Source organism: Ailuropoda melanoleuca, chromosome 10 (assembly GCF_002007445.2).
Source record: "Ailuropoda melanoleuca isolate Jingjing chromosome 10, ASM200744v2, whole genome shotgun sequence".
Classification (NCBI taxonomy): Eukaryota; Metazoa; Chordata; class Mammalia; order Carnivora; family Ursidae; genus Ailuropoda; species Ailuropoda melanoleuca.
The window spans coordinates 52,584,727-52,609,021 of record NC_048227.1 but is presented as its reverse complement, the minus strand read 5'-3'; the positions used below and the strand labels follow the sequence as shown (position 1 = coordinate 52,609,021).

The 24,295-nt window shown below is 35.0% G+C and overlaps 1 protein-coding gene across 8 annotated transcripts in view; it reads right to left on the bottom strand.

Annotated features, from left to right (window-relative positions):
• Positions 1-24,295, bottom strand: part of GRIK2 (glutamate ionotropic receptor kainate type subunit 2) — a 659,372-nt gene that overhangs the window by 198,806 nt on the left and 436,271 nt on the right. For all 8 annotated transcript variants that reach the window (XM_034670902.1, XM_034670905.1, XM_034670899.1 and 5 more), the window contains one exon: positions 1,126-1,332. In XM_034670902.1, coding sequence (XP_034526793.1) covers positions 1,126-1,332 — 207 coding nt within the window. The remainder of the gene's footprint in view (positions 1-1,125; positions 1,333-24,295) is intronic.

The window sequence follows — 24,295 nt, the reverse complement described above, 5'->3', positions numbered from 1 at the left end:
TTATTGATAGAGATGATAGATAGATAGATAGATAGATAGATAGATAGATAGATGAAAGGTAGATGATAGATAGATACATACATACATGCATACATATATATAGATAGATTCAGATCTCCCTCATTCCCTTATTCTTGATAATAAACTTTATAATTAATAGCAATGAAGTATTTTCAAAATGTTGCAAAAACTGCCTATATTTGCTACTTCCATTAGTAAGAACTTTTATTTAGGGTACAGTTCACATTGTATTTTAAAGGAAAATTTATTTTGTTATTTTGTAGAATATTTAGCAATAATTACATACCTTAATATTACGGAAAATGTCAAAATAAACTTAAATGTTCCAAAACACAAAACCCAATGCAATGTTATTTTTTTTTAAATGAGAGCATATTTCAAAGTGATGAATTAATTGACAGTACTGAGAAATAATGAAATAATGCTTTCATTGTAAATGACAATTATCAATTATAAAATTATAAATTATGAAATAATGCCAAAGAAGGAATGCCTGGTTTATTCAACTAAATAAATAAATAAAATCTCTATCCTCCTGCTTCAATATGCTTAATATACTTGTTTTATTTTTATTCAGTATCATATTCTATGCTTTATAGATTTCTTTCATCTCTATTTTAAAGATAAGAACTGTCCTATCCTCTAAAGATAAGAAGTATAAAAAATTAAAAATTAAAAAAGTAAAGATAAGAAGTATCCTATCCTAGTCTAGGAAATTTTTATCATAAAATTTAGAGTTTGCATTACTCATTCTTTCTATCAGTTATGAAGTTAGCATTATAAAAGTGAAAACGAAATAAATTGTTGGGCACTCACATTATAATTTGCAAATTAGGACTAAATATTTAAAGATATTAATTCACTCAATACTAGTTAATTTAAAACAGACAACTCTTTCTAATGTACTATAAATCCCTCTTAGATTCTTTAGTATTTAAGGGAAAAAGTAATATATATTTCCAATAGAATTATTTAAGGAAATACACACTTGAAATATATTATTGCTCTTTGTCATTAACCCATGACCATCAAAAAAATTTTTTTTAAGTAAATCTTTTAAGCAGTCTACCAGAGGAAATGATAATAATGAGAAAAGAGACTTACATGATCAATCAGTTCACGGACCATTCCATTCCATTGTCCATTGGCATCATCCTGAGCTCCATACTTCCCATCCTCCACAAGTCTAATTTCATATGTAAAGCCAAGGATTGTAGATAACTCTCTCAGCAGGTCAATGCAATAGCCCTCAAATCGATCATTCCCGTAGAGAGGCTTGTCAGATTTCTTAAACAGGACATAGGGTTCTTCCTGGAAACAGTAAACATGAAGGCAGGAAGGATTAGTTAATCATGAAACTATGAGAATTATAGCTTTCCTTACAAGACAGAATATTTCACATTAATTTAGAATAACAATTTCTTCTGCTAATTGTAATTAATATAGAGTGAAATCCTAAGAAGGCAGACTACTTTGGGAATATTTGTGCTTCAAAAGAGAATATTTAGTTATAATAATTTCACCATGACTATATAATAAAAATATGATGCTATTTAGCTTATATCATATGTAATAAATAATATATAATGTGATCTATGCTATAAAATCATAATCTATAACATATAATTTCACATGATTACAATATCCCAATTTGAATCATATCATTTATTCAATATCTGCTGTGCTATTTCAGTGGGATGTATTGATGAAAGAATGAAAAAAACTCACTGCCTAATTGCCTACTATGTGCTAAAAATGGGAGTAGGGACTTTCATATATTACCACATTTAGTCCTAACAAATATGAAAATTATAACTACTGTATTTATAGGAAAAAAATAGTAACTTACTTTGGAATTAGAAAAAGAAACATTTATCAAGTGTTTACGCATTCATCCAACAACATTTAATGGAGCACCTACTATGAGCCAGATATAAAAGAGAAATTTCTGAGTCAAAAGTCATTATATAGATGAAGAAATCAATAATAAATGCTTAAGCAAATAGAACACATAACTTCTGATGCTGCTAAATGGCATAAAAGCATAAAATAGGGCAATAGGATACTGAACAATTTCAAGATAAGAGAGGACAAGACAAAATTGAGTAATATGCCTGGAAGTTCTTATGGAGGAGATGAGAGATGAGGTAGAACCTAAAAGATGAGAAAGAGTTCAGGCATTTGAAAATCTGAGAGAAGAGCATTTCAGGTCAAGGACGCAGCAAGTGAAAGCCCTGAGGCCAATATGATACTGAAGTGTTCCAGAAAGAGGACTACTGCCGTCAGCGTGACTGAAGTCATATCCGGGAAGTGAGGGAATCAGTTGAATAAGGTCAGAATGAAGAGAGTGTCAGGCTCTACACAACAAACCCTGTTAAAAATTTGTATGTTTAATTAAGTACTAAGAGAATCCATCCAGTAGCATATTTTCGTGGGGCAGGTGGAACATGGTATCCTGTGAATAAACCAGAATGCACTTGGCTCTACGGCTTACTATCTGACCATGGGTAAAGCCTCTGGAAGGTGCTTTCTTAGAGAAAGACACCACAGAGTGGAAAAATTTAGAGGAGGTTGCCATAGTCTGTCTAGAAAGGCGATTACCGTCTTCCCAACCCCTGGAGAATAACAATCATCCCATGAGGGTCGTCACACCTAAGGGCATTTTAGATATGATAGTAATGTGTCCTCTTGCTTATACTCATCTCAGAAACAAGACTAACTCCATTTTTCTTCCCACCCTGTTGACCTGGCTTATCCCTCTACTCTTTCCTACACACATTAGCCTGACCAGGTGCCATTCTTCTGATGCTCCCCCACACTGCCACTGTATGCTAAAGAACTCCTATTCAGAGATCAGCACACAGTTCCACACTTTCAACTAATTTTTGGAATGCCCTTTCATCCTTCTGCTTTATTGTACCATATCCCGATAACAATGTTTCTCCTTCAGCCCTCTTTCATGGAGATTATCTTGTCACCCTCCCATCCCTCAGGCACAAAGGCACATTTGGTGTCTTCCTTGCCCCTCATTGCTACCCCTAGATCATCTTCCCTCCTTCATGCTTCTGCTCTTCTAAGGCTCACGCCATTTTGCTATACCACGCTCTCTTGTTACAGTTGCTGTTATCGAATGAAATCTGAATCAGAAGATGTACTAAGTGGGAAGGGAAGCCTTTGCTTTTCAGATGTTTATCTATCGGATGACAATTTTGCTTTCTTTCCCAACTCTTATCATTATTCTCTATGTGTTCAAAATCCACTTACATGAAGCATCCAATATGGTGTCTCAGTCCTTTTACCTTCTCATTGCCAAGTCCTTTCCCTCACTGGAATTTAGCCTCCCTCTCCCATGACCACAGCTATACTCTGCTATTGTCAGAAAATAATCTATCTCTATATGAAGGTTTCTAAAAGCTCATTCATCTAGCTCATTGTTCAATCACACCCATTCCTAAAATTCTTTGGTCCTATAAAGACCTCTAACCCACTGACCCCAACACTTCCCCACTCTCCGTCGACCCCCTTCTAAGCTCACTTCTGACCTCCAAACCTTGTCCGGCCTAAGTCTCATGGTCCATTAGCATAATTTCTATGATGTACGCATCTTCAAGTCATTCACCACTTTTGTGCTGGGGTAGTTGGCCTTACAAAAAACATGCCTTACATGACTTTTTTTTTTTTTTTTTTTTTTTTTTTTTTCCCCCTGGCAACTCCTGAAGAGCTGAACAATGCTAATTGTTTACACTTAAAATTAATACCCTCAAACGTTATTATGGTAGGATCTATTTCCAACTCTATGAGATGAACATCTTATCCATTTTTATTTAACCTCACAACTTCCTACTCTAATACTTGGTTGATTACCTCAGTAAGAAAACAAAAGCAATCACATGCCATGCCCTTACATGCCCACTGCAAACCCCACCAAACTCACCTACTTGTATCCTCTTTCTTAGTCTACTGCTATAGAGGACCTAGAACTCTGCTTATTGGGTCAGTCCTAATAATCATGTTCTGATTCTTGTATTAGTCAAGGTTCCAACACAGGATGCCACTTTGAGCAGAGCAGTGATCTTCAGCTGACAAATAAAACCAGCTTAACCCAACTACAGAATGTTTCCATGGAGATAGAAACCATGACCTCATTTTTCTCCCTTCCTTTGATCTCTTGCTGGGGCTTTCCACTGGTCAAACTGAATCAAAAGACAAGGGATACATGAGTCTATTGGTGTAGCCCACACAAATCAGACACCTGGGACAGACAATAGAATGAAAAAAAGTGGAGAATGGATCTGGGGACAAAAGGATGATACACAGTACATTCCCACTACCTTTCATTGCTCCAAGTCCTGATTAGCTGAGTTATCTTGTATCTCCTTCATAACCAATCTGTCCCTTTACATAGAATCATTTTCAAAGTGTATATATATATATATATATATATATATATATATATATTTATATTCCAGTAACCTTCACTGAATCCCATAACCCCCTTCTGCCACAGCCTAATTTTTCTGTTTCTCCTCGTAGACAACTATCCAGAAAGATTTGTCTACACATGCTACCTTAATGTTTCAGTTACCTGTCCAACTACTGTGGTGACTTCTTGACTCATTCCACCTAGCTGAACTTGACACAGCACTAACAACCACCAATTTGCTGAATCCTAGAAATGTGGCTCTATTCTCTTTTTACTAAGCCTCTCAGCTGTATTTGCACATGAACTATAACCTCTGCCCTCCCCCCTCACAGATTTTTTTTAACACTCCCTTCTCTAGCTTGTGCAACACTGCTCTTCCCTGGCTTTCCCCCACCACAATGGGAACTCCTGTCAGAATTCTTTGCTACTTTTTTCCCTACCTTATTCTAAATGTTGATGATCCTCAGCACTTGGTTATAGCCCCTATCCCTTTTTTCTTTTTAATTTGTCCCTAAATGATCTTACCCACATGCATTAAATTGAATAACATCTTTATGCTGATGACTCCAAAATTTATATACCTGACCCAGACCCCTCCTAGTGAGCCGTAGGCACATATATCCAGCAGCACTTGTCAGGACCACTTTGAGCTCATGTACTAAAGAGCAACAAAATTATCTTCTTAAAGTATACATTTAATTATATCCCCACCACTACCTCAAACTAACAAATATATGGCCAATGCATTTAGAATAATATTCAACTTCCTTGTCGTGACCCCTGGAATCTATGTTTTGCCACTTGTTTTCACATTGGTAATGGCTCCAGAACTCACGAAATTGGTCAAGTCAAAAGCTAGGAAATCACTCTACTCTCCATCCTATCCTTTGGAAATCTTGCAAGTTATTCTATCAATACATATCCTGAACCTATCCGTTCTCTCCATCTTCCCTGCTTCTACCATGGTTCATGTAAACTTTATTTCCTCTCTGGATTCCTACAGTAGCCTCTTACCTCTACTTTCCATTTCTATGTTCGCATAGTCAATTTTCCATAGAAAATCATAGTGATCTTTTAAAAATTAAATATGATTTTATCATGCATCTGCTTAAAACCCAACAGTGGCTTTTTATTGAAACTTAAAAAGAAAAAAAGACAGAACTGCTTACCCTGGTGGTCACAGGCCTGTACACTTTCCTCTCTGACCCTAGCTTTTCATTCCTCTCTCACTATATCCCAGATATATTGGTTTTCCTTCTGCTCCTCAAACTTGCCAAGCTCATTCCTGACTTGAGGTATTTGCCTTGCCTTCCTTGCCCACCGTTTCTGACTGGAAAGATCTTTCCTAAGATCTTCACATGGCTGTTTCATTCTCATCATTCAGGTCTCTGCTCAAATGTCGCTTCTTGAGCACTAGATATAAATAGTGTGTGTGTGTGTGTGTGTGTGTGTGTGTGTGTGTATACTTCCTTCTAAGTTATTGCTTTGTTTGCAAATGTTTTGTTTTCCTCATAGCATTTATTCTAATATGAAGTTTTATTACTTATTTATCTGTTTATTTATTATTATTTAAATTATCTTTCGGGGGGGGTGTTTCTTCCCCTGTTAGAATATAAATCATGAGGGTAAGGGCATTAAAGATTACATTCATCAGGGGCGCCTGGGTGGCACAACGGTTGGGCGTCTGCCTTCGGCTCCGGGCGTGATCCCGGCGTTGCGGGATCGAGCCCCACATCAGGCTCTCCCACTATGAGCCTGCTTCTTCCTCTCCCACTCCCCCTGCTTGTGTTCCCTCTCTCACTGGCTGTCTCTATCTCTGTCAAATAAATAAAATAAAATAAAATAAAAAAAAAAAGATTACATTCATCAATATATCTCAGTGCCTATAAAAATGACTGGCAACCACACTTAGGAAATGTGCTGAATGAATAAAATATTCATCATGAAGTCTTATATTCTACATTTCCCTCTTCAACTTCATCTTTTCCTTAAATTCTAAATATTCTGTTTTCTTTCAGTTTCTCAAATACAAAGAATTTTCTGCCTCAGAGCCTTTTAACATATTGTACTATGTGTCTATATTGTTCTTCAAATGGTAAGCTCCCTTCCTTCCTTCAAGGTTCAAACTAAATGTGAAACCTTTCCTTTTTTTTTTTTTTAAGATTTTATTTATTTATTTGACAGAGAGAGAGACAGCCAGCAAGACAGGGAACATAGGCAGGGGGAGTGGGAGAGGAAGAAGCAGGCTCCCAGCAGAGGAGCCTGATGTGGGGCTTGATCCCAGGACTCCAGGATCACACCCTGAGCCGAAGGCAGACGGTTAACAACTGAGCCACCCAGGCGCCCCATCCTTTCCTGAACTTATTTAAAGACAGCCCTGTTATTCCCTATCTCAGCACTTTATTTCCTCAATTAATTCATTTTTAAGTTATTTTATTTGTTGGCTTACTAGCTTTTTGTTTGTCTCACTTCCTTGGAATATAACATCTATATTGATTCATTTTTTTAATACTGCCTGGCACATAGTAAATGCTAAGTAAATTTAGTGGAATAAATGATTGTTAAGTTAGTGAATTCTCTGACTCATTTTTCTCATCTCTAAGTGGATTTAACAATGCTTTTAAAATTGTTTTGAGAACTAAATAAAAGGAATCTAGTAAATATCTGCTTCTTAATGTTATTTTATTATTTTAGCTTCCCAATAATTTTCAATGGACTTTTAATAGACTTTATTTATTTTTTTTATTTTCACTTTTTTAGAGAGGGAGTGGGAGGGGCACAGGGGGGAGAGACTGAGAGAGAGATAGAGAGAGAGAATCTCAATCAGGCTCTACGCCCAGTGCAGAGCTCAACATGAGGTTCAATCCCACAACTCAAGATCATGACCTGAGCTGAAACCAAGAGTCAGACACTTAACCAACTGAACCATCCAGGTGCCCCAACAGACTTTATTTTTAGAATAGTTTTAGATTCACAGTAAATTTGAGTGGAAAAGAATTCCCATTTATCCCCTGACTCCACACATACCTAGTCTCCCACACTATCTACATTCCCCATCAAAGGGATACATTTGTTATTTTTGATAAACCTACATTAACACATCATTTTTAAAAGATTTATTTATGTATTTGAGAAAGAGAGAATGTGTGAGCATAGGGAGAGGCTGGGGGAGAGGAAGAGAGAATCTCAAGCAGACTCCACTACATGTGGAGCCCAAACTGGGGCTAGATCTCATGAACCTGAGATCATGACCTGAGCCAAAACCAGAGTCAGTTGCTTTACCAACTGAGCCACCCAGGAGCCCCTACATTGACACAACATTATCACTCAAAGTCTATAGCTTACATTAGGGTTTGTTCTTGGTGTAGTACTATTTATGGGTTTTGACAGATACATAAGGATACATTGTAGTCCACCATTGAGGTGTCATACAGAACAGTTTCACAGCCCTAAAAATTCTCTGTCCTTTCCTCCCCTCTAACATCTGATAACCACTGATCTTTTTTATTGTCTCTGTAGTTTTCTCTTTCCCAGAATTCATATAGCTGGCTTCAAACAGAATGTAGCCTTTTCATATTGACTTCTTTTACTTAGTAATTACATTTAAGTTTCCTTCATATCGTCTCATGGCTTGATAGTTCATTTTTTTACTGCTGAATAGTCCATTGTCTAGATGTACCACTGTTTATTTATCCATTCACCTATTCACCCACTGAAGTATATCTTGGCTGCTTCCAAGTTTGGTCAACTATGAATAAGGCTATTATAAACATCCATGTGCAGGTTTTCATATAGATAGAAATTTGGTGAAACTCATTTGGAAAAATACCAAGGTATTCCATTGTTAGATCATATGATAAGAGTACATTTACTTTTGTAAGAAACTACCAAATTGTCTTCCAAAGTGGCTGTACCATTTTGCAATTCCATCAGCAATGAAATCCACCTTCACCATCTTTTGGTGTTGTCAGTGTTCTGGATTTTGGCCATTCTAATCGGTATGTAGTGATTTTTCATTGTTGCTTTAATTCAAAATTCCCCAAGGACATATGATGTTGAGCAACTTTTCATATGCTTGAATGGAGTTTTATTAAGACTATTTTACTACTCCAACTATTTTACTAGTTCGACTATTTTATTTACTAGCAGGACTATTTCACTAGCTTCTTTAATTAGTTGTAATTTTTCAGAGAGGCTAGATAATTTTCCCAGGCCACATAGCTAAGAAGAGATAAAGGAAAGCTAAGAAGAGGCAAAGCTAAGAACTCAGGTTTTCTAAATTCCAAAATACACACTTCCCATTATTTTATGTTGCTTTCGATACCATAAAAGCATTTATAGAACATCTATGCGTGCTGGATTTTGAAATGGAATTAGGTCAAGCACATAGATATCAGAAATTAATTAATTAATTAACTGTAAATTCACAGCTAGATATTTGGGCTTACCATAAGGTAAAGTATGGTGAGAATCCTAATTTTTAAGTATTATGTGATCACATATAAAATTTATTCTCTAGGGGGACAGGGAGTACTACCAGTGTGACAGATAATAGTTTTCTTCCACCCCTGCAGTTATTATACACTTTTTCCTTTCTACTCTTAGTGGTATGCTAGTCTTTTAAGTTGGATAACACATTTCCAAGGATGGCAATTTAAATGCCCTTGTTATCTTGGAAAAGGAAGAAGACTTGCAGTTAAACAGATTTCTTTGTTGGGTATTTACATTTCAGGGATAGTCAGGTGTCTGTTTTTCTGGTTTCCCCACAGAAACTTTTTGAAAACTTTTGAATACATTAACTATAATATTTATCTTATTGAGTAGTAAGTGCTGATATATATATATACTTACATATATTTATATATATATTTATATATATATACACACACACACAGATATATATATCATACACATATGATATATATGTATGTATGTATAGTTCAAAAGAAATTTCTTGAGCAATTTATACGGCATGATAATTACTTAAATTTGCATCAAAAGCACCAAATATCATCATCACCAGGCACACAGCAGGCTTACAAATAAAACAACTACTGTACTGAATTGAGTGGAAATGGATTGCTCTGTCCAACTGGGGAAGCCAAAAGAACTTGAACTTGAAACAAAACATTATACGACAGGTAAATTCCCCTATGGGTTTGGGTATGGCAGTAATGTATCTTCAGGTTCCTAACCCATGGGTAGAAAGTCAGAGATTTGAGAAGAACATAGCATATTTCCCTGCAGAGGAGGGGATGGCCTAAGAATTTGGGGCTACTGGAATGGTAATAAAAAAAAACCATGTTGGTATAATACATTAATCCTATCGAATTCATTCTTTGATTTCATTCAGTTTCTGATTTATAAACAGATGGATGTGTTGGTGTTTTTTTAAGTCACAAGAACTGACCATTTGTCAAGCTCTATACACTAAGTACTAGAACTATCTAATATTTTCTAAACACCTACTCTGTGCCAGACCCTGTTCTGGGTGCTTTCCTTGGACAAAATTATGTATTTTTCACTATAATCATGTGAAGTCCCTAATATTATTATTTCTATTTTAGAGATGAAGAAACTGAGAGCAAGAGTGCTTTTGCCCAAGGTCAATAGCCAGCATACAACCTAGGGAGTCAGACTATTGGACTATTTACCTCCACACTATATTTTCCACACTAAATGGCTTCTGGTGATCATTATCAAACTCCATGTGAATGCATAATTGCACATAGCTCATTAAATAACTTAATATATACTGTATGACTTTATTATTTTTTCAATCAACTGAGATTAGCCACTAGGTTAATGTAATGCATGCAAAATAGTAATACATTTACTAATTGAACAATGCAGTCAAAACAACATTGCAGAAAAGAAGTAAATACACAATCCAAAAAATTCATTTTCTACATCATAAATGATCTCCTTTCCAAGTAAGAACACATTTTTAAGATAAAAGTGCCTCAAGAATTTGTGAAAACAGCATATTTTAAGCCCTACAGATTTACGAGTGTCCAAAAAATGCTTTTCCCCCCATTTGCATTATTAAGTCATCATTGTCGCTATGTAAAATTTTTGTTCCAAAATATTTACGGTATATTTTTCACACAAACTCACTTGAACATTAGGAAAAATATGATGGAATTTAGTGATTACTGAAGTATATTTGAGGCATGTGAGGGATTTTGTGCAAAAGGTACAAAAGCAGAGCAAATTTTTTTTTAATTATTATGCTATTTAAACCTCATTAATTCAGCTTTTCCTAGTAACCATTCTACCTATTAACTTGATTTTCATCACCTATAAGCTAATAAGAAAACTCCTGTCATGGGCAAATAAATTTGTTGATCCCTGTGAGATTAAAGTCTATTTAGGTATATATTTTAAACAGCTTTTTATATCACTACAGAGAAAAATGTGGTCTGAGTGCATCTTTCTAGTACTTATGGATCTCAACAATGTCAAATATCATTCATCCCCTATTTAATTCTGATAAGTAAGACACCATTTTCCAGTTGTGATTCCTATCTCCAGCTACACTGTGTCACAAGATAGTTTACATCGAGTTATGACTCTCCTTTAGACTCTCTTTCTCTGTTTCACACAGCATAAGGATAAATAACAACCTCATGTAGGAAAAGAAAAATGGTACCAGAAGCAATTACTGTACCACACACTGAGTTCAATGAATAATATGATAAAACTCTCCTGGGCAACTTTACTGATTTCTCATATAGTCTTAAATCTCCGCATCAGCATTTGCTAGAGGTAAAGGCACTTCATTCCACTGGCATCGGTAATAAGGATTTGTCAGCATTTCCACTATCAACCCCAGTTTTAAGGAACCCCATAACTCATGTATTTTTATCTGCATTAGACTGGGAGTTGGCAAAGAATATAACCAAAATGAAGTTTGAAAAAAGTAAAATAGGTTTTAAGGTTGAGGGGAACAAAATGTTTTATTTAAATATAATAAAACTTTATAATTTTTAAGTTATAACTCACATATCCTTCAGCCCTTACCTAGAGCTAAATTATTTTTTCATATGTTAACTCCTGAACTATCACTGTCTTACGATATTCAAAAGTTAGGGTCGTAAAAATGCAACTTCATTTTAGAGATGTATAAAATATTCCTTGCCATTTCAAGGATAAGGCTAACCTAGCTAATTTATTTATTTATTCAAACACGTATCGAACTATTATGTGCCATTTTAGGTATCAGATATAGAACAATGAAAAACAAGACAATACAGAAAAGTTTCTGCCTTTCTGGAACTCCCAATCTAGTGGTGAATATGAGATTCTTATCTATTTTATAGTATTCTGTATTAGTCACATCGTTACTTTGCTTCATTAATTACCAGAGGGGAAATATTGCCGTAGAGTACATTTTTGAGACATATGATTATGTCTTATTTTAGAGTAGGACCTATGACATAGTGATCCTCAAATAACTTATTTGGGAAAACAGAAATGAATATTCAGTTAGCCTTAGTCTGGTTCTGAATTTACCCTTTTAACAAGAAAACTTTTAAATGGCAACCAGCTGAAACTCCAGTTGCTATAGGTAACAATATTCTCAATTAAGAACAGTATCAAAACATTTAAAAAGATATTTTTAATGGTTCTTAATTTTTCCTTAATGAAGATAGAGTTCTCTCTCTCTCTCTCTCACACACACACACGCACACATTTTATAAAAAATAGCATTCTTATGGGTCAAATGAAAAAGGTACTATTGTGACAATAATAACATCAGTTTAAAACGAAATTATGGAGATTAAGTTTAAAACTGAGCAGTTCACGTGTTCCTGAGAATCACTTATCTCCCTCAATCTTCTTAGTCTTGTATATATACTCTGTGTATCCTATCTCTGCCTTCACACTGAAAGCACTAAATCATAAATAATGCTATAATAGAGCAACTTGGTTTTCAAGGAGATCAAGGTGGGTGCTATGAAACTGATTGCAAGTGGAAGGCTAATGAATGGGCTGCATGAAGGGCAGGAGCAATGATGCTGCTGACATTGGCTCCTGAGGAAGGTGAGTCAGCTCTGTAAAACTATAGAACTGACACATTAACATGAGGGAGAAAAAAAAAACAGACCTCAACATCTTGCCCTGGCATACTCAAGAGAATGCAAAGTGGAGAATTATGCTTTTAAAAGGAAGATTAAGGATGAAAGGACATTACCCTGGACAGCAATACTAAGATGGGTAGTTCTTCAACAAACAAGTTATCAACTAACTGTAAGTATCTGACCTATCTATTGCTCTAATAGGCAATTAAGAGCACATTCTTAAGATTGTGAATATGTAGAATTCATTAAGAATACATAATGCTTGATGTGATCTAGGAACAAAAGAAACAAGCTTATGATAACAGTTGGAATGCTTTCCCAATACTAATACATATTTCCATTTGGCATGTTTTAATTTTAAGTAGCCACCACCATTTCTGTATGGAATAGTGACCTATAGGTAAAAACAGCAACTCTAAAAATGGTCAATGAATTACCATTCTCTTAAGAGTACAATTCTAAGCTTTTATCTGATGCTTAAAACTCTGTATCTACATTTGATAACTTCATGATAAAACATAAATGTAAAATATTTTTGTTTTCCACCTAATATTTCATCCACCAATCTATCCATCCATGCATTCATTAAACAAACACTTTTATGTGAATTGTGTATAAAGGTGTCTAGAATAGAGGTCAGCAAAATTTCTCTTAAAAACTAGATAGCGAATATTTTTGTCTTTGCTAAGTTGCAACCACCCAACCCATTATACAGCAAAAGCAAACCCAGAAGCAGTGACGAGGCTGGCAAAACTATTAGAGTTTTTAGGAATGTACTTTTTAGGAACTCTGGAATCTAAAGAAAAAAAAAAAAACTTACGACAACCAGGGGGATGCTTTGTAAAGAGAAAAACTGTAGAATTTTGATCGGAGAGCTCTGTGGCATATCAATTTTCTCTTTTACGACTATCCTCCAACCCCAGTTCAATAGCAGCATCGAAGACGGCAGCCTGCACTCCTGATGCAGGTTGTGGGTAACGGGGAACCCTAGGGGCCTAATTCTCAAAGAAGGCAATTCCATGTTTTGACCTGTGTAATGACTCCCTGAGGATATTGGCTCAAGGGCTTGCCTTTGTTTCACCTACACAGGAGCTTCCTGAGGGTTGAAGTCACTTCACAGGTGGTGCTTTCATAAACATTTAGAGGCAAATATATTAGCCACTTCCTCCTGTGCAAGATACAGCAGAGACAAGAAATGGACCAAAATGCCTGGACAGAGAGGCTGGGGAAAGAAATACAGGTAGGGCTATAAAATGCTCCACATAGTCAAGGGATTCTAGAAGCCCATGCACATGCCTGTGGCAGGAAGTATGCTCAGAAAAGACTTGGAGACCCTAACCATTTACCTCTGGCTGGACTTCTGGCTCTGTGCAAGCAGGAAAGGAAGAACAGGGCGTAACTGTAAACTGCTCGCCTAAACAGTGAAAACTAAAAACATGTATGAAAGAAGCTGAAGAAGACACAAATAAATGGAAAGACATTCTGTGCTCATGGACTGGAGGAATTAATATTGTTAAAATGTTTACACTCCCCACAGCAATCCACAGATACAGCGCAATCTCTATCAAAATTCCCAAGACACTTTTCACAGAAGTAGAAAAGACTTCTAAAATTTGTGTGGAACCACAAATTACCCCAAATAGCCACATAATCTTGAGAAAGAGGAACAAGGCTAGAGGTATCACACTTCCTGATTTAAAACTATACTACAACGCAATAGCAGTATGATATTAAGCAGAGGATATTAAGCAGAGGATTATAGGGGATGAGAGGAAAAAATGAAACGATATGAAACCAGACAGGGAGACAAACCCTAAGAGACACTTAATCATAGGAAACAAACTGAGGGTTACTGGAAGGGAGGTGGGTGGGGGGATGGGGTAACATTGGGGAAGGTATGTGTTGTAATGACCACTGGGTATTACATAAGACTGATGAATCACAGACTTGTGTCCCTGAAACAAATAATACATTATATGTTAATTAACTGAATTTAAATTAAAAACAAACAAACAAACAAAACACCCGTATGATATTAGCATAAAACCAAACACATAGGTCACTGGAAAAGAACAGAGTTCAAAAATAAACTCCTGCATATATGGTCAATTAATTTATGACAAAGAAGGAAAGAATATACAATGGAGAAGACAGGGCCCAACAGTGTGACAGAACATTTGCTATGTTTATACTCTGCTGGTGTCCTTTTGAAATTCTTAATAACTTTTTAACAAGAGATCCTCGTTTTCATTTTACACTGGGGGCAGAAATTACAGAGCCAGTCCCATATGCAGTCAGGAATGAGAACTACTGAATTAAACAAAGAATAGAATAGATGAAAATATTTTGGAGAGAGAAATGATTCATATGGATGGTGGAAAGAATGAATAGCACTGTATGATTTAAACAAAAAGAAAGTGTGGAGCAAAAAAAGATAGGGGATGATAATATCATGAGGACCTAAGTTAGGAAACAAACTTTATTCCCATAAAATTCTGAAAAAAACTATCTAGATGTAATCACTGTGGATCATCAGTGCTTGAATTCATATCCTGCTTAGAATGACATTCTCTTTTCTGAGATTATTTTTAAGCATCTACTTAAAAATCAATTTTGATGTAGGAAATGAGGTTTAGAATTTCTTTTTCCAGTATTCTCCCTTGAGGTATTTTATCACTATTTAGATACTGGATAAATTTGAATTCATGCTTGAGAGAGTGAGGAAGCAAGCCAATGTGGGACTCCATCCCAGGACCCTGGGACCATGACCTGACCTGAAGGCAGACCCTTAACTGACTGAGCTACCCAGGCACCCCTCAAGTTAGTATTCTAATCCCTTTTTTTAATCATCATATTTCCACTCTTTTTGGAGAAATGTAAAAAGAGCTTGAGGACAGGTAATATTGGGTCCTAAGACAAAGAGCCTTCAAACTCAAATTGTAGCACTAAATTATAAGAAACAGAATCCTAATGATTGAAAACCCCACTTTGCAATCACGTGACAAATCACGTCCTGTCCATTGGGCTCCTTGCTCAGCAGGGGAGTCTGCTTCTCACTCTCCCTCTGCCCCTGCTCGTGTTCTCTCTCTTGCCTCTTCTCTCTCAAATAAATAAAACCTTAAAAAAAAAAAAAGAATACTAACTGTATTTCTACCTTCATGCCTCCCCCAAATTGAGCAGATCCTGGCAACTTCTTCAAGACTCCTGAATATGACTGTAAAGCAGTCATAAGAAAAAGTCCTTGTACAATGAGAATTATCTATCAATGGTCAGTAGTAGTTGACAGCACGTGTCTGCTGAAAGTTCGTTTTTACATAATGGATGGTGAACTTAACTTTCAGCTGCTACTCTTGCTAATCAATAAAATCAACAAATGTTTATTGAGTGCCTATCATTTAAAAGAAAATACCTACTATAAAACAGTTGCTTCACCTAAGCACCTTTTAATCTAGCTGAAAATAGAGAACTTGCACAAAAATGCAAACTAATGATACAAGTTTTCATATAAGTGCCTGAGGAATAAATGGTATAGGTAAAAGGACAATTAGGTGCCAGCAAAAGTCAAGATGTCCCAAGGAAGTTAGATAAATCATCCTAGAGAAAAGGCCACCTCAATAATGGATTGTAGAATGAGTACAAATTAGATAAATAGGGAGAAGTAAGAGTTGCTCAGGCAAGAGAAACGAAGTGAGAAAAAAAAAAAGTCATAGAGAAGAATCTTACTGGTTCATGGCCTGAAGAAGAATGATGGTTCATAAGAGGAAGATGTTATAAAGCCTTGGGGGAAAATAGTAAATGTAAGCACCATTCATTGATTTTTAATTTTTAGATTACTTTGTACCCCTTTAATTTTATCATTTGCTGATAATTTTGTACCAGGAACTATGTTATATATTTTTTCAAGTTTTTATTTCTAATATGTTAAGTTGCATATCATTATTATCCTTACTATAAAGTTATGGCAATTTGCCCAAGGTAAATCATCTACTAAGCGGCAGACTCAAGACTCAAAGCTAGATCTTCTGGTTTCCATTTGTCCCTTCAACCTGCAGAAAAGCCCTTTCTCAATTAGGTATTAAATTCAGACACCAAATAATAACTCATTGTAGAAAGAGTCCGCTCCCCTGCTGTTCATTAGTAGGGTTAGCAGTTCATGGATTTGCATTTGTAAGTAAATTTCATCACATTTATCAACAAAGGTTCCAAAGTTATTATGGTCTAACCTAATGCTGTCCACAGTATATTCTTCTGGGAAATTATCCCACAAGTTTTGTTTTCAAGAAAACATTCGGCAACTAAAAATATTTGGAAGTTCTATGCATTTTCATTCCTTTGAGATAGCCACAATACATATGAACTTACTAAAGACTCAGTGATAAAGAAACCCAATGAATTTTTCTTAACTCAATATTTTCCAAAAACTTTGTAACCACACAATAGTTGTACGGTGTCCCTCGTCACATACCTGTCAGAACTGTGGAGCACACTATGAAATTCTGATGTAACCAAATGGTGAACATGGAATGTTATTGCTACAGGGCATAGAAAGTGCTCACTGTATTACAGAAGTACATTTTGTCTGTAATATCAGAGAGTATCATATTTGCCAAAAATTGCTAATTTAAAAGTTCAAAAGGCAAGATATAATTTTTTTAAAGAATGCAAAGCTGTGACATATTATAAGCAAATATTTTATGGTCTGTGGTTCTAGTCACATTTGGCTGAAGTATAAAATATTCTGCATATAATACAAAATGTCCACACAGCCATGTGGCAAAGACATTTCTTTTCTATTAGTTCTCAGATGAAGTGGTAAAAAATATTTCATTTATTTGTCCAATACTGGTTTATTCAAACAAGATGGTGAAAACAAATTCATGAGTTTTTTTTTAACCAATTACTACGTAGAACCAAAGCTAAGAAAGCTCAGAACATAAAATTTATAGGACTCTAGTTAATAATACTCATTCTTGTTTAGGTATCTAATTAATGTCATAAATGTCTTATGAGGAATGCACTCAATGAAATACATTGACTGATGAATGGCTAAGGACCTGGGGACTCATCTGTTATTCTGGATTTCTAGGGGAAATCACTTTAGTGATGTCAGCAAAGCAAAACCTGTATACATTTTCTACCAGGAGAAGAGATCTGTACCTTCCTTTTTGAGTCACTGTGGTGGGGTTAGGATACAGTCTGTCATTAAAAGTACCAGTTAAATCTCAAATAAAGAGAAGCAGTTAGGAATCAATGTCAAGTAATGAAGTTGTGGTTGAAAATGCAAAGATCAGAACCTGATAATCAGATATTGATCAAAAAGTAAAATTAGGTTGGGGTATCTGACATAATTCAGGACTTATGGTCTTGAAAGTCTCATGATCGTCCCCTTATCAATATGGATAAAGGACTCTTGAGCAAAAGACAGTGTATTTTTTCTATCCCAGATTCTTAACCTTCCTGGGAAGCTCTGATTGTGTAGTTGTTTGTTCAGCCAGAAAGAATACAGCAAGTTTTAAGAGATAATCCACAGAAATATCAGGAAAGGAAATGTGCAGTGGTGTAGATTCACTGATAATTCACGCGTGCTGTCTAAGTGAACAATATCACCCATATTCATGATGCCAACCACCATCTATTTTGATGACTCCAAATCTCATTTCCAGTCCAGATATTTCTCTTCAGCTATAGAGCTATATGTCTAACTGCCAACCAGATAAATACACAATAGGAAATTTAAATGTAATATGTTCATCTTTTATTACCCCAATTGCTTTTTTACACCAATTATGTTTCCAGCAATATTTATCAGAAAAATAAAAGTCTTCCTAACCTCTGACCTCTTTTTAAACTTCGATTTGTAAACTGTTACCAAAAATCCCCCATTCTCTACACTATATATCTTGTGAATCTGATGTCCTTTCCTTCCAACCCTTCAGATAGTGCCATACTTTGGACCTTATCAGCTCTCAGTCTTGCAATATTCCTTTGGTTGTTCTCACCAAACTCTATCTCATAAATTACAATTCTATCTCCAATTCTAAGAGAGATTTTTTAAAGTCCTGATTTGATCATACTGTTTATGCACTTAAAATCTTTCAAAATCGCCCCATTCTGAATAGATGAAAATCTAAATTTCTTCATAAGACCTATAAAACTTCCACTCTTCTATTCTGTTGTCTGCCTGCTCATCCTCATCTATGATTTCTCTTCCACATTCTTTGCATTCCATCTGCAGCAGACTACTTATAGTTATTTATATAGCTCAAAGATTTGTGAAAAGCAGGCACTGGCTCCACCTCTCCTAACTCCTTACTGAAGTAGTTCTGAGGCCATAGGCAGATACAGAAACTCACAACAGTGAACAGTAAGAATAACAGAGTCTTGACAAAAGTTGAGGGCATGGAATCACATACGTACAGACAACTACGTGTAGAGGATAACCAGTAGTGTAGGAATGTTGTAAAAACACTGGAACAAAGGCATAACCACATCATCAAAAATGGCTTCATTGTACTTAAGAGATAAAGCTTGTTATATTAGGCTCTTAAGAAATAAGTTATCAAATAGAGTGAAAAAGGAGGGCTGAAAGTTGTGATGAATTCTATTTTAAAAAGAAGAATGGCCTCTTGCAATGGAAAACTATAGATCCAAAATTCAGTCTGCTTTCTTGTTAGATGTATGTGGCACCGATGTTCCCTCATTGTAACAGCATATTGACAATGGCAGGGAAGGGTAGTCAAGCTGGTCTATTCATCCAGCTGGAATTCATAACATTTTTAATTTTAATTCTTGAAAATATACAGAGTTATAATGCAATTGATGAAGAAACTCCATCTATCATTTTGAAATAATTGACATTAAATATAAGACAATAGGAAACCAAGTCTTGGTCTCCTGGAGGCATGTGAAAAAGTATTTTATTCTTTTCTCCATAAAAAGTCCTTGCTCAGAGATTCATACCCTGTACCAACTAGAAAAATAGGTAAATTCTCCAATACGTTTCTAGGAAACTATTCACCCTCCCATACCCTGCCCCTTGCAGAAAACTGAAGGAGAAATTGAGTCCAGGTGATTTTGGATTCAGAGAGGATAGGTACCATGTCAAAATCTAGAGGAAAAATTAAAGTTTGTATCAGTGAAAAGTAAGTTCTCGAGCCTGTTTTCCCTTCTTAATTGAGAATGTTGGCTGCAAATCTGTAGGATTCCTTTCAGAAATTATGCAACACAGAGAATAGACACATAGATTTAAGTATTGGCTAGACCCCCCAGATGGAAGGCCAGATCCCTTTCCAAAACACTCTTTGGTGTAGTTTACCTCTTGGTTAATTCTCTTTATGTGCATAGAGATTCCATTCCCATTTATAGAGCCTTACTCTAAAGTGTGAATAGACATTTGAGAAAATTTGAGTGGAGCCTCTAACATCAAGACAGAAATAAAACAGAAAAATAAAAACACAAATAAAGAAACAATATAAGGAATAGACAAAACTTCCCAAAAAAAGGAAATATAATGAATTAATGTTACTAAAAAATCAGAATGTATAAAAGCTCTTCAAAATTAAAAATAGAGGTAAACATAAATAAAGTGCACTAAACAAAAATGAGTTACCAAGCTGTGAAAAGACATGGTAGAATCTTAAATGAATATTAGTAAGTCAAAGAAGACAATACGAAAAGACCACATATTGCATGATTCCAAGTATATGATATTCCAGAAAAGACAAAATTATGGGGACAATAAAAAGATCAGTGATTGCCAGGAGTTGGGTAGGGGTGTTAATAGGCAAAGCACTATTTTCAGGGCAGTGAAAATACTCTATATGATACTCATAATGGTGGATACATGTCATTATACCTTTGTCCAAACCCACAGAATGTGCAACACCAAGAATTGAAATGTAAACTATGTACTTGGGTGATTATGATGTGTCAGTGATCAATTACAACAAATGTACCACTTTGGTGGGGGATGCTGATAATGGCACAGTCTGTGCATGTGTGGGGGCAAGAAGTATATGGGAAATCTCTGTATCTTCTTCTCAATTTTGTTATGAACCTAAAACTGCTCTAAAAATTGTCTTAAAAATATAAACAGGGGTGCCTGGGTGGCTCAGTTGGCTAAGCATCCAACTCTTGATCTTGGCAGAGGTCATGATCTCACGGTTGAGCCCCACAATGAGCTCTGCACTGGGCATGGAGCCTACTTAAGATTCTCTCTCTCCCTCTCCCTCTTCTTTCCTCATGCTCTAAATAAATAAATAAAATGAATGAATTAATTAAAATTTATATATATACAATAGATAAATTTTATATGTATACATATATATATATATATATATATATAAACAATTGGGCTAAAGTTGAGGAACTCTTTTAGAAAATAGAATTTAAAAAAACAAGATGAAATTACATGATAAAATTAGAGGATTATTATCACCTGGGGAGATTTCAAACAATACTAATGTTTGAGGAGCTCATCAATTAAATTAGAATGTCTGGGTATGGGACCTATGCATCAACATTTAGAACAAAAAAACAGGGATGGCTGGGTGGCTCAGTTGGTTAAGCATCTGCCAGGGTCAAGGTCCTGGAATCGAGTCCCACATCAGGCTCCCTACTCAGTGGGGGGCCTGCTTCTCCCTCTGCCCTACTGCTCCCTCTGCTTGTGCACTCTCTTTCTGACAAATAAATTAAAAATCTTTAAAAAAAACCAAAAAAACAGAAACTGTCATTAACGTGGTGCTGAAAAGTCTAATAGTTAACCCACACCTGGAGGGAGAGAGACAATGAGAAAAAGGCAAGGAGGAAATCATTAAATAATATTTAAAAATATCTGAGAACTTAAGAACATGTGTTTCCAGACTGAATGATCCCAGCAAGATTCTGGACCAGCGCTTTTGAACAGAAATATAATGCAAGCCACAAATAGGAGTCACATACGTAATTTACAATTTTCTAGTAGCCACATTAAAAAAAGAAAAGTTAAAGTAACAGGTTGAGTTAATTTTAATAGTATATTTTATTTACCCTAATATATCCAAAATATTATATTTCAACATATAATCAATATAAAATTGAGAGCTTTTCCTTCTTTTTTAAATAACATCTTTGAAAGCCAGTTTTTATTCTGTACTAACAGCACATCTTTATCCAACCTAGCTAAATTTCAAATATTCAACATCCATGTGTGACTCTTAGCTACTATAATTGGACAGCCATGGATCTAAACTCTAGAGACTGTTCAAAAAATTAATTTTAAAAAGTTCCACACACCAGAACATATCATTCGTGAAATTTCCAAGCTTCAGGAATAAAGAGATGACCCTAAAATGGTCCATAGGAGAGAAAAATACAGTCCACATACAAAGGATCAGGAATCAGAATGACCATGCACATCTGAAAGACTGTAAAAGAGGAGAAGATAAATGGAGCAATGCCTTCCACAGAATTCAACCTGTAATTCTATACACAGGAGGCAATGTTTTTCAATATACAAGGGTCTAAAATGTTTGTCTCTCATGTGACCTTTCTCTGGATGCTATTAGAGCTCATACTCTAACAAAATTAAAAAATAATTAAAAAACAAAAATCCTAGGATCCAGGAAGTAGGGCTCTCGTAAAGAAGAAAGGCAAATAGAATTTTCGGGAGGATGGTGAAAGGAAGTCCCAGGATGACAGCTGAGTAAGAGGCCCACAGCAGAAGGAGACCAGTTTGCAGCAGAACACATAGCTTCAAAGGATGCCCCCAAAGTCATAGAAGAAACTCATAGGTAATCTAATACCGCTGCCTATACTAACACAAGTTTTTTAAAGCTCAGTAAGAGCATTTGAAGATGAATTAGTGATATTTGTATGGAAAGCTGCAGATTGATTTATTATTATTATCATCATCATTATTATTATTATTTTAATGTAGGCCCACCCTAGCCAAAATAAATATATAAAAATCAATCACAACGATAAAGGAAGAAATAGTTTTGTGAGCATTAAATAGTGGAAAATAAAACTGATTAACCAGAAAAGCAGAATTGTTTGAAAAAAAAAAATTTTAAGAATTTTATATTCTAGGCATTTTGCCATGGAACTTATGAAAGGAATGAAAATTAGCAAACATATAATCTTCATTAAAAAAAGGAAAAAGTACTTTCTGATAACAAATAATAGCCCTAAGAATGGCAAAGTTGACATCTAAAAAGACTCTAAACACTACATTTAGTAGAACTAAGTCTAAGTTTCTCTCAATACGATTAAAGAAATGTGTAGAATTTAAAAAAGAATTTTCAGAAAACATGTTATTCAAATGCATTATCTAATGACCGTTACCTGAATTTCAAAGCCTGGTGCAGTTCGTGAGTGAAGTTTCTGCCTGACTCCACAGCACTCTGCCAACCGCTAGGCTATGCTACTTTCATTTAACCAAAAGAAGAAGGAGAAGGAGAAGAATCTTCAAAGCATTTCTCAGAGAAAAATTAGCCCTTATATGAATTTATCATTAAATCATTAAAAATAAAATAAATAAATGGCACATTTAAATAGAAAGCTAGAAAACTGACAACTAAAAACACAAGAAAAACAGAAGGAGGAAAATAAGGAAATAGAAAAAAAAAGTGAAGCAGTAAATAGGAAAGGAAATGATTAAATTATAGACATCTTTTAGTAAAAGCAACCATAATAAAATAAGTTCTCTTACTTAACCAACTCTAAGGAAAAAGAAAAATTTTAAAAACAAAGAATTTCACATGAGAAAGGGACTCAATAGAAATTATAAAACTCGTATGATGACATGTGAAAATATGTTGATAAATGTAAATACCTTGATATATATCAATGTACAATATAACACTGGTTCTAAAAGAAGAAATAGAATGAATAGATCAATAGCTATAAAAGAAATTCTAATGTTTCAGAAATCTCCAGAAAATATCTAAATAGTGTGGAATTTTTATTTTTAACCCAGTATGAAACAAATGATCTCATGATACACAGGCTGCTTTAGAGCGTAGCAAATGCCTGAATCCAGTTCCAGTCTTTCTAAATGAGGTCATCCTAACACCGATGTAACAAGCTAACAAAATGGTTAGATGCTGCAACCACAGAGCAGTCACTATCAAATAGTACCTAAGAACAATATAGCAAATAAAACACAGCTGTCCACTGAAATATGTTTCAGTCACAACCAATAATAGTTTATCTCTGGACTACAACTATGATTACCACTCAGAAATTGATTAATACATTTACCAGAATCATAAGTACAACTAGAAAAATTAATGACAAGCTGTATTGACAACCAATGTATTCAATAATTCCTGAAAAATAATTAATTTGAAAACTAGGTATGAAAAGTCTTCTTAAGAATAAATCTATTATCATATCATAAAAAGAAAAAAAATACCAGTAAAATAAGGAAAACAGGCTCAGAGAATGAAGGTCTCACCAAATGCAAATAAAAATAAAACAGACAAAAGCAATTAAAAATCAGTAAAGGGAGAGATGAAATTTAGCTACCTATAAGCTGTATGATTAAATTCCTAAGCAACCAAAGACAATTAATTATAGATCAAATATAGAAATATTTCCACAAAGTGACTCAAGGTAAGGGAAATGTAACATAAACTATCTTCCTATATTTTTGGCATAAAAACATAAAATTGTGTCATCTGACTTGTAAGTAGGGTCCACAAACATGCTATTTTAGAAAATGATAAGCAATCTATCCCCATAAACTCTATTTGACAGATGTTCTACTGAAATTGTGGCATATGTC